This window comes from Microtus oregoni, unplaced genomic scaffold (genome assembly GCF_018167655.1).
Source record: "Microtus oregoni isolate MIOR12 unplaced genomic scaffold, Mior012 000041F_ref0000270, whole genome shotgun sequence".
Taxonomy (NCBI): Eukaryota; Metazoa; Chordata; class Mammalia; order Rodentia; family Cricetidae; genus Microtus; species Microtus oregoni.
This window is the reverse complement of record NW_024543208.1, coordinates 16,498,884-16,515,092: the sequence shown is the minus strand read 5'-3', so window position 1 is coordinate 16,515,092 and position 16,209 is coordinate 16,498,884. Positions and strand designations below refer to the sequence as shown.

At 42.7% G+C, this 16,209-nt stretch overlaps 2 protein-coding genes across 3 annotated transcripts in view; one reads left to right on the top strand and one right to left on the bottom strand.

The window, feature by feature from the left end:
- Positions 1 to 2,388: 2,388 nt before the first annotated feature.
- On the bottom strand, positions 2,389 to 4,968 carry Pole3 (DNA polymerase epsilon 3, accessory subunit). Its single transcript, XM_041632533.1, has 4 exons — positions 4,571 to 4,968; positions 4,393 to 4,478; positions 3,985 to 4,103; positions 2,389 to 3,794 (listed from the first exon to the last, which is right to left on the bottom strand). The coding sequence occupies exons 1-4, from the start codon at positions 4,634 to 4,636 to the stop codon at positions 3,625 to 3,627; spliced, it is 441 nt and encodes a 146-aa protein (XP_041488467.1). The 5' UTR covers positions 4,637 to 4,968; the 3' UTR covers positions 2,389 to 3,624.
- The window catches only part of CUNH9orf43 (chromosome unknown C9orf43 homolog), a 26,766-nt gene continuing 15,341 nt past the window's right edge, over positions 4,785 to 16,209 (top strand). Inside the window, exons 1-4 of one of the 2 annotated variants that reach the window (XM_041632531.1) lie at positions 4,824 to 4,880; positions 5,411 to 5,507; positions 15,214 to 15,366; positions 15,478 to 15,628. In XM_041632531.1, the coding sequence (XP_041488465.1) occupies positions 5,447 to 5,507; positions 15,214 to 15,366; positions 15,478 to 15,628 (365 nt within the window). In that variant the 5' untranslated portion in view covers positions 4,824 to 4,880; positions 5,411 to 5,446. Of the gene's footprint in view, positions 4,881 to 5,410; positions 5,508 to 15,213; positions 15,367 to 15,477; positions 15,629 to 16,209 lie in introns of both variants that reach the window. The other variant, XM_041632532.1, reaches the window with a different exon arrangement.

The following is a 16,209-nucleotide window of genomic DNA, read 5'->3' as shown; positions in this document are numbered from 1 at the left end:
GCCCGAGAGCCCGCCTACCCCGCTTCTCCGGTCCACACACCATCCGACCCCTTGGGCCTCACTTGAGTGGAGAAGGCCCGAGCCTCTGCGCGGACCCTGGCTTGTCCTTCCGAACTCACCTAAGAGTTCTCTAGGTCTCTTCTTAGCCTCCAGCAAAAAACTGGCTGTTGCTCTTTGGTTAAAAAAAAAAAAAAAAGGATGTTCAGGACGATAAAACACAGGATTTTGGCGGACTATGCACTTTAAAGTTGTTGCACTCAGCAGCAGACGGCCCATTTTAGACAAATTTATTACAGCGTAATTAATTGTCCAGCCCTTGATCTGTGGATGGGTTGAAAGATGTGGATATTGAAAATAAAGAAAAGTAACCACATATGACAGGGGTATCATGTTTACCTAAAATGTATACATTAAAATCTGACTAAAGGGAGCAGACTGGTGGTTTACCCCTTCAACCCAGCACTAGGAAGTAGAGACAGGTGGATCTCTGAATTTGAGGTCAACTTGGTCTACAAAGTGAGTTCCAGGCCAGCCAATGCTATTACATAGTGATAGCTGTCTCGACATAAAAAAAACAACAAAAAAAACAACAGACAACACGATTAATTTAAAAATTTAGCCAGGCAGTGGTGACGCACAAATCCCAGCACTTGGGTGGCAGGGGCAGGTCAATCTCTGAATTCAAGGCCAGCCTGGTCTACAGAGTGAGTTCCAGGACAGTTAGAGGTGTTACACACAGAAACCCTTCTCGAAAAACAAATTAAAAAACAAAATCAATCAAACAAAAACAAGAAAAAGTTAAACAAAGTTATGTGGACGCTCAGAGCATGGAGTCTGGGGTTTATGAGGCCAGAAACAAAGACTTGGGGTGGGGGGTGAGGCCCTGAGTGGAGGGAGGCATGGGTGTGACTGCTCACTAGTGAGAGGGTGGAAGAGTAGCTGTGTAACACTGTAAATGTGCTTAGTACCAGCAAATCTTCAGTTAAAAATGGTTAAGTTTATGATCTGTGAATCTCATTTTGGATTTTAAACATTCACTAGAAAATTCAGACTTAAAGGTGCAATATGAGAAGTCGGATGAAGGGTACATGAGAACTGCACTCCTTGTAATTCTTCTGTATCTGAAATTATCCCAACCATTTACAAAGTTTACGAAAATAAAAACAGAAGGCCAAAGGCCACTGGATCATGATCTCAGTAATTTCTCGTAAAAGAGCTTTAACTTCCTATAAGATAGGGGGCTAGCACACAAAAAGATTTTTTAAGTGTTTATTTTTATGTGTGAATGTTTTGCCTGCCTGCATGGCTATGCACCACCTGCCTGCAGTGACAGGAGGCCAGAAAGGGGCATGGGATTCCCTTGAACTGTAGCTACAGACATTTTCAGCTGCCACGTGGATCCTGGTCCTCTAGAAGAGTGTCACTGCTGAGCCATCTCTTCAGACCCTCAAAGTAGTTTTGAATGAATTAGAACAAGATCCATACTACTGAAGCACTCTGCTTAGAGATGAGAAACTTACCTTGGTCTGCTGGAAAACCTTCAAAATCCAGATGCCATTATGGGGAGGTGTAGACTGACTGAGAAAAAGCTGATGGATGACTTCAAAGATTCTTCCAGATAGAAAAGGTTTCTCTTAGACAGTTAAAAAGTTTGGCTAAGGATGAACTAAAGACATAAAGAAGAACTTTTTTTTTTGTTTGTTTGTTTGAACATACTAGGCAAGTACCCTGTTAACTGAGTCCTTTCCATTTCTATTGGCAAACAAACGGCCTTATGGTGTTATTAGATGGTAGATCTCACAAAGTAAAGTTATGTTCTAGGAAGATCTATTTGCTAAGTATTATACATGGAATGAAGAAAGGATATCAAATGACCATTGGGTTCTTTGTGAAATAAAGTTGACTTAAGAACGATATAGAGCTGTGGTTAAGACCTAACAGAGGTAACAGAAATGCTGTTTGATAGGAGTTAAGAATTAATACCTGGCTAGGCGGTGATGGCTCAAGCCTTTAATCCCAGCACTGGAGCAGAGGCACTGGGGCACAGAGGCAAATCTCTCTGTGAGTTCAAGGCCAGCCTGGTCTACAGAGTGAGTGCTGGGACAGTCAAGGCTACTTGAAAACAACAAACATACCTGGAAGCACTTTGAAAAGTGCTAGACACATAAAGAGCTTAAGACGTGGGAGCTAGTCATGTATACAGAGTAACCAAGAGACTCTTGGAAAATGTTGGCTGTGGGTATGCTCACTCATCTGCTGGTGATCCAGAGATACAGGGTTCTGTGCTTCTGTGTGTGTGTGTGCGTGAGAGAGAGAGAGAGAGAGAGAGAGAGAGAGAGTGATCGATCTAGATGGGTCCTTTCCAAAAGCACATTGTATGAGTCATCATTTTAAACAAAAATGTTCTTTATTTGTATAAAGCATTAAAATCGTCTCAGCAGTCCCCAGTCACTTTCAATAGTCTTCACCGCAGCCACTCACCCAGCTCACAGTATCCAGCTATATTACATTACTTGTCAACCTCAAGTGCTCAGCTAAAACAAAAAAGTGCGTGGAGCACTGAATGGGGAGAAAGGGAAGGCCAGCAGACACTTCCAAAGCCACAGCGTGGCAGCTCTGGCGCTAGATTCCCCAGCACCGTTATATCTGCCTGGAGCTTCAGAGGCATTTCAGGAGGACGAAGGAATCTGAGGAACTTGCACTTTGGGATAGTATATAGGTTATTAAAGATCCTAGACTGGAAGATGAAATAAGTAAAAGGAGGAGAAAGTGGGGCTGGGAAGCAGAGGCAGGAGAGAGATGTATGGGGGAAAGAGCTAGAGGAGAAAAATTCTGGAACTTGTCAAGAGTTCAGGGAATGAAAAGCAGCAGCTGCAGGTCAGGGAAATGGGCTAATGAAGAGAGAGCCTGAGATTTTATGCCTTCCAGGGGGTAGCACTAAATCTTACAGTGCAGGCACTGAGTTACTGCCAAAGATTGAGCCATCTGTTTTTAAGAATTGGCACCATTTTTTTTGACAGATTACAATCGACATTAAGAATTTAAGAATGTATGTGCAGCCACCACAGCAGACGGAACATCTACAGTCAATAAAGAAGGGCTACAGGCTAATTAACTCTAGACAATAAACTAACAAGTAATGCTACAATCCAGTGACGAGATTACCTTATTCTCCTACAGCTTTTTAGTCATTTCTTAAAGAGCAACCATTCTGACCTACTGCTAACACTGTACAATCAAACAGGGTGACTGCTCAAAGCCCCGTTTCTCCCCTGAGCCTTTAGGGCCTCTGTGAACTGAAACACAGCAGCCAACATGGAAGTTATTACTTTTTTGGAGGGGCAGGGAAATGGGATCAAAAAGTAGCTAGTCACATACTTAAGTAAACAAACGATATCAAACTATTTAGTCATTCAGAATCCCTTATACTAAAAAGTCACAACCTCCAGACTGATTCTTCAGGTTCTCTGAGTGTTGGAAGAGCTGATTTTCATCTTTCTGGTCAGTTTTTATTTTGATCTCAGGCACCTGTGCCAAAGATGGCTCTGCCTTGCAGGGAAAGGCTTCACATGAAAACACTGTAGGTGGTCACTTCCATGGCGCCACAGTCTGCCCACTCTCCACTCAGTTGTCTACTTCCTCCTCTTCATTCTGTTCTTCCTCATCCAATCGTTCTTCATCTTCATCGTCTTCCTCCCTGCTCTTGTCCTGCTCTTCCGAATCTGTTTTTTTGTCTTTGTCCTTCTTCTTTTGCTCGGAAGCCTCCTTCTTGCCTTTTTGTTCCCGCCTGTATGCTGTAAGGAAGCTGCAGATTATTGCAAACCAAGGCATAGAAAAATAACCAGGCCCATATCACATATCTCAGATGGTACCAACTAAACAGAGGAATCGTGACCAGTGCCAGATTACTGCAATCAAGGTCATCAGGGAACAAAGAATGATCATCTTTCATATGGCTTAAGAAACCGAAGAGCGGATGGATACCTTCTAGAGCTTCTTTCAACGGTGTAACGAACCGCTGGAACTCCATCTCTTCCATGGCTGACAGCACATCACTGGCATTGAGAGTCTTGCGCTTCCCTTTCATTGCGAAGTTGTTCGCACTGAAGAAAAAAGCAAAACCCCTTCAGAAGCTGTCAGAGTGGGTGGGAAGAAGAGACACCAAGAGGTGGGACGGGAAAATCCGTATTTATCTTAGATTCATGGGTTTTGTGAACACGACTCAGTTCATTCCTTCCCCGTACAAAGGGCAATGGGAACCTTGTTTAACCTGCTTCAGAATTTGTGGGAACTGGAGGAGTGCTCTCTCTATTGGAGCAGGGAACTCTACTGGGGCCACGAAGTCGGGGACGAGATCCCGCAGAGCCTTCCTTCTGCCTCTGCTCGACTCACCAGGATGTGGCATACAGAACGAAGACGCTGGCGGCGCGGGAGATGGCGCTCCGGGCCTCCTTGGAGATGTTGACGCCGTCCGGGAGCTGCGAGAGTGGAGATAAACACACACGCGGATCTTGTTAACCTCCGGCTAGCTCGTCCGCCCTCGACCCATTCGCCAGCCCGAGCAGCTCACCGCTTCCTTAATGATCCTAGAAATGACGGCGTTGGGCAGATTTAGGTCCTCAGGCCTCTCCGCCATGGCCTCCGCTGGAGCCCGAGCCTCCCCCGGCTCAGGCCTTCTCTTCAGACAGTTCTGGTGTCTGGACTTCCCGCGTCGGTAAGATCTGACCCTCGGAGGCTTCCGTCCCACCCCACGTTGCCAGTGCCCCACAGTGCTTTGCGCCACAGCCTCCCTTCTTCAGCCCCGCCTAAAGTCGGCGGTTTAGCCAAGCTTTCCATATCGTGGTGGTTTCGGCTCACTGAGGTTCTCGCTAGCTTCGACCGTATCCTTCACGTTCCTCTCTAGACTCGTTTCTTTGCCACGTACTGTCACTATTACTAGGACTTTCGTACCAAACTAAGTTTGGCTTTCTGAGTTTTCCGTCTATTCTCCCATTGTGCCTTGCGCCGCTGCTAGGCAACGGGGCGGCATGGTGCCTATTGTGGTTGTGGGAAGGCTAGACTGAGCCAAGGGGCGAACTCCGCCGGACATGATGGGCGGGACTCTGGGGGAGGGGCGGGGCCCTGGGGGCGTGGGCGGAGCCAAAGCCTCGCAGTGTTTTCGCTGTCTCAGCATTGTCCCTAGAACAGAGGGCTTTGGAATCAATCTCCTTTTATGCCTCGGAATCGCTGACCACTGACACTTTTTTATTTTCTTTTTTTGGCTCGGAACTCAGTGGAGATTTTCTTTCAATTTTACTGCACCGATGTCCATCTTTAATCTTATTTCACTTTCATCTTTGTGATACTCGTATTAAGGGTAAATGTTATCTAAAACTTTGTTATTTTTTTTTAATGCCAACTATTTTATTAGAACAGCTATAAGGCTGGTGATATCGGGAGACACCTGATGAGACTCCGGGGTTCAGTTTGGACTGGTCCGGTCCTGAAAGGGCGAAAAGCATCTGAGTGTAAGAATAATGCATCATATTCTCATTCAAAAGCCCGTGTTAAAGTTGTATTTCTTAATTCATTAAGTGATTCAGCGTACATATTCCCCATCAAACTCTTTACGAGGTTTTACATTTACAATGACGTTTTAAGTTATAAAATTTTTGTATTAAGTACAGGAAAAATTCTTACTGAGAACTAATGTTGGTGTCTCTCTCTCTCTCTTTGTTGCTTTCTTTCTTTTCTTAAAACATGGTCCAAGACTTGTTTTCCCACTTTTCATGAGGACATAATTACAAAGAAATATTTTCCAGCACTCGGGAGGCAGAGGCAGGTGAATCCCTGTGAATTTGAGGCCAGCTTGGTCTACAAGAGCTAGTTCCAGGACAGCCAGGATTGTTACACAGGGAAACCTTGTCTTGAAAAAAAATTGCAAAAACAAAAAAGTTAAAAAAAGAAATATTTTCCTATTGGGAGAAAAAGAAACCCACAACAAGGTAAAGAGGGTGATGAATGGCACTGAGGGATTGTTATGGCAAAAAGAGCTCCGCTCTTAGGCCTGTTTTAAAGACTTCCTCAGCCTTAGTTCCAGCCACTATTTAGCTGATCTAGAAGAGAAGCCAGAAATCTGCATATAATGAACCATTTCGGTGCCAAGATACTGGCTCAGTCCAATAGTTTCCTACTTCTGATTTAAATTGCAAGCTGTTTAGAACAGAGTTTGTTTATTGCTGTTCTCCATGCCCCAAACAGGTTCTCTCACATATTTAGTAGTCAATAAATGTGTTGACAGTGTCCTTAAAAAGTTAATAAGGGGACCAGTGAGATGGTTCTGAGGTAAGAGAAACTTTGTACCAAGGCTGAGGACCCGAGCAGTCTCTGGACTCACGGGAGAATGGGCTCCTGCTCACTCACATGTGTACTTTAGCACCCGAACCCACAAATAGATGAATAAAACACAATTATATCTTAAAAGGAATAAGGTAATTGTAGGCACTACATGACATTTTAAAAAAGGGAATAATACTTATTTTTAGTATAATTTTATTTGTGTGTACATTTAATGTAATGTCCTTAAATGTGTACTAGTATTCCTGTGCCATGCTGGTATGGAGGCCAGAGGACTACCCTGAGTCTTGGTCTTGCCTTCTACCTGAAGACACCATCATATGCCAGGCTAGTTAACCCATAAGCTTCGCGGGAGTCTCAGACCTCTGCTTTCTATTTTATAGTGGGAGCAGTGGGGTTACAGACGTGTACTGTGCCTTACCTCATGTGGATTTGGGCGTTGAACTCAGTCCACATGTTTTGCCCTCTCAGTGCTCTGGCTATGGAGCATCTCCCCAGCCTGATGATATTTATTGAGTACTTGCTATATGGTCCTATTTAGGAATTTATATCTTATTCGATGCTTTTACATTTTTTTTTTTTCGAGACAGGATTTCTCTGTGTATCTCTGGCTGTCCTGGGACTCACTCTGTAGATCATGCTGGCCTTGAACTCACAGAGATCCACCTACCTCTGCTTCCCCAGCACTGGGACTAAAGGTGTGGGCCACCATACCCATCAATGCTTCTACAATTTTTACAAAAATAATTAAAATTTTTTTGAGATCATAATATAATTATATCATTTCCTCTTCCCTTTCCTCTCTAAACCTCCCATGTATCCCTGTTCTCTTTTAAATTCATGACCTTTTTTCTTTGTTTTATCTATATACATATATGTATATGTATGCTCCTACAATGTAAAAAATTTATTTTATTTTTTGAGATCATAATATAATTACAACATTTTCCCCTTCCTTCCTCCATACTCTTTCATGTAAGCCCCCTTCTCTTTTTCTTTATTGTTACATATGTGTGTGTGATACACACATATACACACATACACACACACACACACCCTTATATACACATATAGTCTGCTCAGTCTGAATAATGTTGTTTATATGTTTTCAGAACTGACCATTTGGTATTATCGAATTGTTGTGGCCTTTCCTGGGTAGACTATTTCTCCAAATCTCAGCATTCCTTAGTGGCCTCATGAGCTTTTCTTCTTTTCTGCTAGTATGTCTATTGGTGTTGTTTTTGTTTTTTTTTATATTTATTTATTTATTATGTATACAGTACTCTATCTGTGTGTATGCCTGCAGGCCAGAAGAGGGCACCAGACCTCATTACAGATGGTTGTGAGCCACCATGTGGTTGCTGGGAATTGAACTCACGACCTTTGGAAGAGCAGGCAATGCTCTTAACCACTGAGCCATCTCTCCAGCCCCCTGGTGTTGTTTTTGTTAAGCTCATGTTAAGACAATCATGTTGATAGGACTTCATGGGTGTAGCTTCTGTGTACCAGACTTTTGTGGGCCACCAACCAGCTCCCAAATCATGACATGGAGACTTAATTATTAGTTATGAATGCTCAGCCTAGCCTAGACTCATTTCCAGCTAGCTCTTTTAACTTGATCTGTTTCTCTTTATCTACCTTTCTTCCTTCTGTATATCTTATGTCCCTCACATTTCCCCTCGTGTAGATTCTCCTCCTTTTCTCTTTAGATTTTTCCTCCTATTTATTTTCTCTGCCTGTCAGTCCTGCCGATCTCTCTCTTGCCTAACTATTGGCCATTCGGCTTTTTATTAGGCCAATCAGGTTTCTTAGGCAGGCCAGGTGAAACAAGTGCAACACAAACAGGTGTAACATATCCTTACATGTTAAACAAACGTAGCACAAACAGGTGTAACATATCCTTACATGTTAAACAAACGTAGCACAAACAGGTGTAACATATCCTTACATGTTAAACAAACGTAGCACAAACAGGTGTAACACATCCTTACATGTTAAACAAACGTAGCACGAACAGGTGTAACACATCCTTACATGTTAAACAAATGCAGCACAAACAGGTGTCACATACCTTTACATAATCAAAATAATATTCTACAGCATAAGCAAATGTGACACATCTTTGCCCAGTTAAAATAATATCCCAAAACACTTCTGACATTTGTTTGTTTTGGAGACAGGGTTTCTGTGTGACATCTTTGGCTGTCCTAGAACTCACTTTGTAGATCAGGTTGGCTTTGAATTCACAGAAATCCACCTGCCTCTGTCTCCTGAGAGTTGGGATTAAGGGTGTGTTCCACCACCATCCTGCCCAGCTTCTGACATTTCTAGGAGACCCAATCTCACAGTAAAACCCTTGCTTCTCTGTTTCCATCTACCACAGTGGTTCCTGAGGCATAGGTATAAGAATTGTGTTGTAGCTGTACCACTGGGACTGGGCTCTTTAACTCTGCATTTTGATTGGATGTGGTTTTCAGTAATGGTCTCTGTTGCAAAGAGAAGTTTCCTTATTGAGGGGGTGAGGTCTAGGCTTATCTTTGGGTATAAGGACAAATACATAGAGCATATGTTAGTTTAGTAAATTGGTGGTTGTAGGTTCTTCCCTAGCTCTAGGTAGCTGACAAGGTTTCCAGTACCAGGCATGATCTCCCACTTGTTAAGTGGGTCTTAAGTCCTATGAAAAAGCTGTTGGTTACCACCAAGGTGTGCATGCCTCTATTTTACCGCTATAGTTATGATGCCACGTTGTTCATTGATGTGACTCATAGGCATCTTTGATTGCTTCTCTTCTTTGGAAGAAATTCTTTCTTGGCACCTCTGGTAACATGAAAGCTAGTCTTTGGGGAGGAGGCTTTCAAGTTAATTTGAGCTCTGTGTCTGAAGTGTATTATGTCTTCAGTAATAGGATCTTTCCTGCCACCTTTGGGGGGCAACCAAGGACAGTAGCAATAGACTGTAATGTTTTGGGAGTCTCTTGGACAACCCTGACCAACAACTAAAAAGAAGGTTTCTCATACCTAGTGTTGTGGATTTTGTTGTTGTTGTTGATGACCTATGGCTCTTAGGGGGAGCACTCTCAGCCCAGATGGGAAAATTTCACTTAAACGCTATCTGTCTATTTATATACTGACTTACGTGTATTATAGGTACTTTTAGGTAGATAGACATAGTGGTGCACATCTTTAATCTCAGCACTGGAGAGGCAGAGGCAGGTGTATCTCTGTCAGTTCGAGGCCAGCCTGGTCTACAGAGTGAGATCCAGGACAGCCAGAAATACACAGAGAAACCTTGACTCAAAAACCAGAAAAGTGCAGCCAGGCGGTGGTGGCGCATGCCTTTAATCCCAGCACTCGGGAGGCAGAGGCAGGCGGATCTCTGTGAGTTCGAGGCCAGCCTGGTCTACAAGAGCTAGTTTCAGGACAGGAACCAAAAGCTACGGAGAAACCCTGTCTCGAAAAATTCAAAAAAAAAAAAAAACCCCAGAAAAGGATGATTCCTTAGGATCTTTTCAGACGTTCTACTGTTATTTTATCATACTCCCCACTTGTATATTTATCCCCCACCTTCTAGTCAGAACTCCTTATTTTCACCATTTCTTTCTTCAGATCATTTGTGCCCTGCTCGTCCCCTCTCGTTTTCTTTAATTGTTGATGTGTGTGTGTGTGTGTGTGTGTGTGTGTTTTCCTACAATGAAATTTTTAAAATTTATTTTATGTGTAGTGGTATTGGCCTGAATGTATATGCCATATGCATACAGTACTTGTGGAGGTCAAAAGAGGGGTAGGGAACCCTTTGGAACTGTCTTTACAGAAGGTTGTGAGCCATCACATGAATGCTGGGAATTAAACTCAGGTTCTCTGGAGGAGCAGTTAGTTCTCTGAACCATTGAGCCAGGTCTCCAGGACCCTCGACTCTCTTTTATGAGGAAATGACCTGAGAAGTATGAAGTAGATGAAAAGTTAGTGGTCTCTGAAGCAACAACAGGCCGTCTGGTTTGTGGTCTAAGTGAAGCCATGCACAGGTGGGGTATTCTGTGATGAGTATAGCATTCTCAACAGTGAAAAATGCCTCCTGAAGGCTTGGGCCAGCTAAAAAGCACTTCTGTGATTTCATTGCTTTTAAGTTTTTATTGTTGGTTTCTTTTTGATATGGAGCATTGACTGGCCTGAAACTTGCTATGTAGATTATACTGGCCTTTAGTTCATAGAGATCTACCTGCCTCTTCCTAGAATGCTGGGATTAAAGTTGTATGCCTGTCTCTACTGATCGTAACTTTCAAAGATGACATTTTTGTAATGATAAATGAAGGGGAAAAGGAAAAGCTGCTGATAATATTTTATTTTTCATTTTGTGTGTGTGTGTAATGCATGTGTACGTGCATATATGTTTGACCATTCAGATGTATATAGAAGCCAAAAGTCAACACTAGATTGACTTCCCTAATTGCTTCTCCACCTTATTTCTTTCTTTTTTTTAAAAAATATTTATTTTATTTATTTATTATGTATACAATATTCTGTCTGTGTGTATGCCTGCAGGCCAGAAGAGGGCACCAGACCCCATTACAGATGGTTGTGAGCCACCATGTGGTTGCTGGGAATTGAACTCAGGACCTTTGGAAGAGCAGGCAATGCTCTTAACCACTGAGCCATCTCTCCAGCCCCTCCACCTTATTTCTTGAAAGTTCAGGATGTCTCACTAGCTGACTCACAGCCCTGACCCAGCTGTCTGTGCCTCTCCAGCCGAGGTTACATCTGTGCAGTGCTGTGCCTGGCTGTGATGTGCTGCTGCAGAGCTGTGCACTCCAAGCACCGAGTCAGCTCCCCAGGCCTGGATTTCCTCATTTTTCATGCTTAGTATTTTTTCTGTCTGCTTGCTTAATGTGTGTACGTGTATGTATGGAGGCCAGAGGACGGCTTGCAGGATTCGGTTCTCTCCTTCCGCCATGTGGGGTTTGGGGATCATTGAACTCTTATTTATTGTTAGGCTTACTGGTAAATGCTTTTACTCATTGAGCCATTTCCCTGCCCCTACTTTTGTTTTTTAAGAAAAGATCCTACACTATAGCTGAGGATGGCTCATAATGCATTATGTAGCCTAGGCTGCCTTCAAATTCCTATTAATACTCCTATCTCAGCCACCTGAGCTGCTGGGATTACATGTATAAGCATTTAGCTCTGATTTTTTTGAATTTATTTTTTGAATTATTTGAATAATTTTTTTTGTTTGTTTTTTTTGTTCTTTGAGATGATGGTCTCACTGTAGTAATAAGAGCGGTGGGGCTTCGCCCCCAGCACCCCGGCCGCCTGCTAGCTTATGCCCCGAAATAACAACACACAAACTGTATTCATTTAAACACTGCTTGGCCCTTTAGCTCTAGCCCTTACTGGCTAATTCTGATATCCCCATCAACCCATCTCTAATAATCTGTGAGCACCGGTCTTACTGGGAAGATTCTAGCCTACGTCCATCCTAGGTCGGAGCTTCATCGCGTGTGTCTGCCCGGGAGCGGGGCATGGCGTCTCTGCTCCAGAGAGCAGAGCTGTCAGTCTGAGCTCACTTCCTCTTCCTCCCAGCATTCTGTTCTGTTTACTCCTCCCACCTATGTTTTAACTATCAGGGCAAGCAGTTTCTTTATTACTTAACCAATGACCTTCCTCTATCATTTCCCCTTTTTCTGTTTAAATAAAAAAAGGAAGTCTTTAACTTAACATAGCAAAATTACATATAACAAAACAGTTATCAAGTAAAAATTACAATAATCTTTATCATAACCAAGGAAAACTATAACTAACTATTCTTTAACTCCATCAAAGACTCCAGAAAGATACAATTTACCTAAGCAAACAAGAAATAAGCAACTTTCAAACTCTAGAAATGACAGAGACATCTTGCTGCCTGGACAGTCATCCAAAGTTTCTCTGTACCGTTGGGGCATCCATCTTTGGCCTACAGGCCCATGGTATCCAGAGACATTTCCATGAAGCAGGACATTTCAAAGTCAGTTCAGTCACTATCTGCTGTGTCCTGTAGAATGTCTCGCAGACTCTTTTATGAATCAGGAACCCCGAAAGATCATCTCACCTTTAGGCAAGTTCAGTAGTCCTCTCTCTGTGGGTTCTCTGTGTCCAGTTTATGCAATAGTCCAGGCAAGAGCAGTTTCTTGCCCAAATGGCTATCAAATTCCATAAGGATCCTCTTCAATGCCCATCTTCTTCTTGAAGTAGATTGGTGCTGCCAGGAGCAGACATGTCTCATTGTCATGAAAAACCCTGTTATTAAAATATTAAATGCCATATTCTGCAGTCTTTGAAAGATATGAAGAATGTCTATCTAATTGAAATGTATCTCTATATATCTAGAAAATCTAACTAACATGACTACAAGCTTGACTATTACTGATGATTATCCATTAACCTATATTTCTTAATTATACATTACATTTTTTAATGAACTACAAATCACAATATCTTAATCAATAGCAGAAATATGCATATACATATAACAAAATTGACCATAAATCTCTATCAATAAAGCAAAATCTATACTAATACAAATTATTCATATCTACATCATATCCCCCTTTAAATGTTAAAGAACGTTTATAAACCATATTTGGGAACATGGGCACAGTTTTTTCTCTCCAAACTGCTTCCTGCTGAATGGGGGCGTCGTTAATTAGGTCTTTCATGGTATAACCTGTGTGCTAGTTTCATCTCAGTTGGCAGTTGAGCGAAGCAATTTTGTGAAGATGTTCACAGCAACCCTTCAAGAGGGCGTGGTCCATCATACCATATCGGAATAGAAGAAATGAACAGGGTCTCATCCTCTGTGAAAACAAAAGAAGAATCTCTTTTCCAAAGTATCATATCCTTAGATCCAAATTTTAAAGTCAAGACATTTTCAAAATATCTATGTTGGATTAGTTCAGCAGCATTTATAAACAAATATCTTTTAGCAGCTGTTGCTCCTTCCTCAGCATTCAAACAATTCAAAGATAGCATAATAGCATACAGTATCAAGATTCTCTGTGTATTTTCCATCTTTGTGCGTTTTATTTTAACCTCTATTTTGTTTATTTTTACTTTTAACTTTTTGCTTTTTGAGCGTATATCTTTGACCTGGAATAACTCTGTAGACCAGGCTGTCCTTGAACTCTCAGAGATCCGCCTGTCTCTGCCTCCCAGGCATTGGGATTAAAGGTGTATGCTACCACACCTTGAAGTCACAGAGGTCAATCTCCCTCTGCCTCCCAAGTGTTGGGATTAAAGGTGTGTACTACCACACCCAACTACTTCTTTCTTCCTTTTTTTTTTACTTTTAAGAACTTTTAACTTTTAGCTTGCATATATTTTTTTAACACACTGTAAACCATTTAGAAATTTTCTTTGTCTTCCAATCTCTCTTTACTGTATATCTCTCTTTTTCTGACCACACGAGCCTTTAATTTACCAAGCAATCTCAGTAGGACTAAAGGCGTGACTTTGCTGGCTAGATGTAACCCATTCCTTAGCTTTCCAGCCTCATGGCTGAGGTACTGGTTGTAGCCATGTTTACTGCCACAACTCTATGGCATTTCAAGGCCCCTGCCAGCAAGTAAGTTGCAGCATTATGTCCACAGACAACACACAAGTCCTCTCTCTGTAGTCGGCCCTCCTGCCTCAAACAGTCAGAGTTTGTCCTGGCAGGATGGCCCAGAAAGTTGGCATTTTTAAACGGCGCAGCTTTTTTCCTGCTACGGCTGAAAAACGAAAAGCATGCGTTCAGCTTTTCGTCAACACCTTTTAAGTGTTTCGTGGCAGGACCTCTTAATGAGCTGCAGGGTTTTGCAGCTAAAGCTGAGTCAGGAAGCCTCTCTTAGATGAGAGTTCTTGCTTGCCTCTAGCAAGCAGAGTAGACCTGAGAAATTGTCGCTACCAAGAAAACACGCTTTACTCTTTTCCAAGCTTTCTCAGGCTTTCAGTGGATTCATTTGTCCACACATCTGGGCGCCATTTTGTATTGATAAGAGCGGCGGGGCTTCGCCCCCAGCACCCCGGCCGCCTGCTAGCTTATGCCCCGAAATAACAACACACAAACTGTATTCATTTAAACACTGCTTGGCCCTTTAGCTCTAGCCCTTACTGGCTAATTCTGATATCCCCATCAACCCATCTCTAATAATCTGTGAGCACCGGTCTTACTGGGAAGATTCTAGCCTACGTCCATCCTAGGTCGGAGCTTCATCGCGTGTGTCTGCCCGGGAGCAGGGCATGGCGTCTCTGCTCCAGAGAGCAGAGCTGTCAGTCTGAGCTCACTTCCTCTTCCTCCCAGCATTCTGTTCTGTTTACTCCTCCCACCTATGTTTTAACTATCAGGGCAAGCAGTTTCTTTATTACTTAACCAATGATCTTCTTCCATCAGTCTCACCATGTAGACCATGTTGGCCCTGAACTCACAGAGATCCACCACCTTTGCCTCCTGAGTGCTGGGATTTAAGGTGTGCACCACCACGTCCAGCCTTGAGCAAGTTTTTGAATGTCTATAACCTAATAGTTCCTGAAACAGACTTATCATTTTCCAGATGAGCAGACAGAGTGGGAAAGTCTCATGCCACGCAGCTGTGAATGGCCAATCAGAGGGCTCTTGAAGATAGTCTCTCAGACTTGCCTTTTGACCTATCTTTATACTTGCTTGTTTTTCAATTCTCTATTGTTTTTGTGTGGCCAACATTTACTTACATGGAGTCAATAGATAGTTTATGATTTCATTTCAAAATGAGATCTGGGTTGCATGGCTGTCCAATGTATAAAAATAATAATACCTAAGTGGGTAGCTGCTAATTCTCCAGAGGGCTAAAATACTGCAAGACTGGATTTTGTCTTAAATCGTTTATAGCTATGAACTTGCCAAATGAGGATCTGTGGGACGAAACCAACTGCAGCTCAGCAGTTTGTCAGCATCCACAATGCTGGGCATCTCTCCGACGGATTGAGAGGGGCCATCCTAGGATCCTGGACTCTCCCTGCAAATCTTCCCAGGAGATTGATGGTGTGTTGGCTAGCCTTTGTCATTTTCTTCACAAAGTCCTTACACTATTTCTGTTTGCTTCCCTTTCTCCAGGCAGTAGGTTACATGTTTTGTTCTGGTCTGCTTTCTTAGATAAACTCCCGACACTCACCATTGTCAATATCATGGATAGCTGCCTGTGGACCAAGAAGAGGATGGCTCAGCGACAGTCACCTAAATTTACCTTCCCTAAGGAGCGGGAGCGGTCTTTATTGTTGAAACCAGCTTCCAGGCGTTACAGCAGGTGAGTGTTTCTCTTATCCACACAGAGGACTCTGGGAATGATGGGTTTAAAAGGAAATACTAAGAGCTGGAGATGTAGCTCAGTAATAAAATCCCTTTGCTCAGCACATACAAGGCTTTGAGTTTGATCCCCAGTGTTACAAAAAACAAAATAGCACAATGGAACACACCCAAACTTAAGTAAGTAGAAAACAGGGGAGGAGAGCCCAAAGGAAAGAGTCCCATGTGTGTTCCAGAAGCAGGGTAGTTCCAGGCTATATTGGTGCCCATGCCAAATACCATTGCCTGAAAGGTAGGACTAAGAAAATCTTTGTCACAGAATTCTGGAGGCGAGAATTTCTAGGTCCCTCCCTTAGGAGATGACATCTTGTCCTTCAGTCTTCTTGGTCTGTCTTAACCCTATTTTCATTTTATAAGCATATTAGTCCTATTGGATAAGGACCCTTCCACAGGACCTCATCTTATTTTAGTTATCTCTTCAAAGAGTTCTGTCTGTAAGTATAGTCACTCTGAAGTACTCAGCGAATGAACCCTAGGTGTCGGGGCACAATTTAGATCTGCTCTCCTCCTCTTTAACACTTT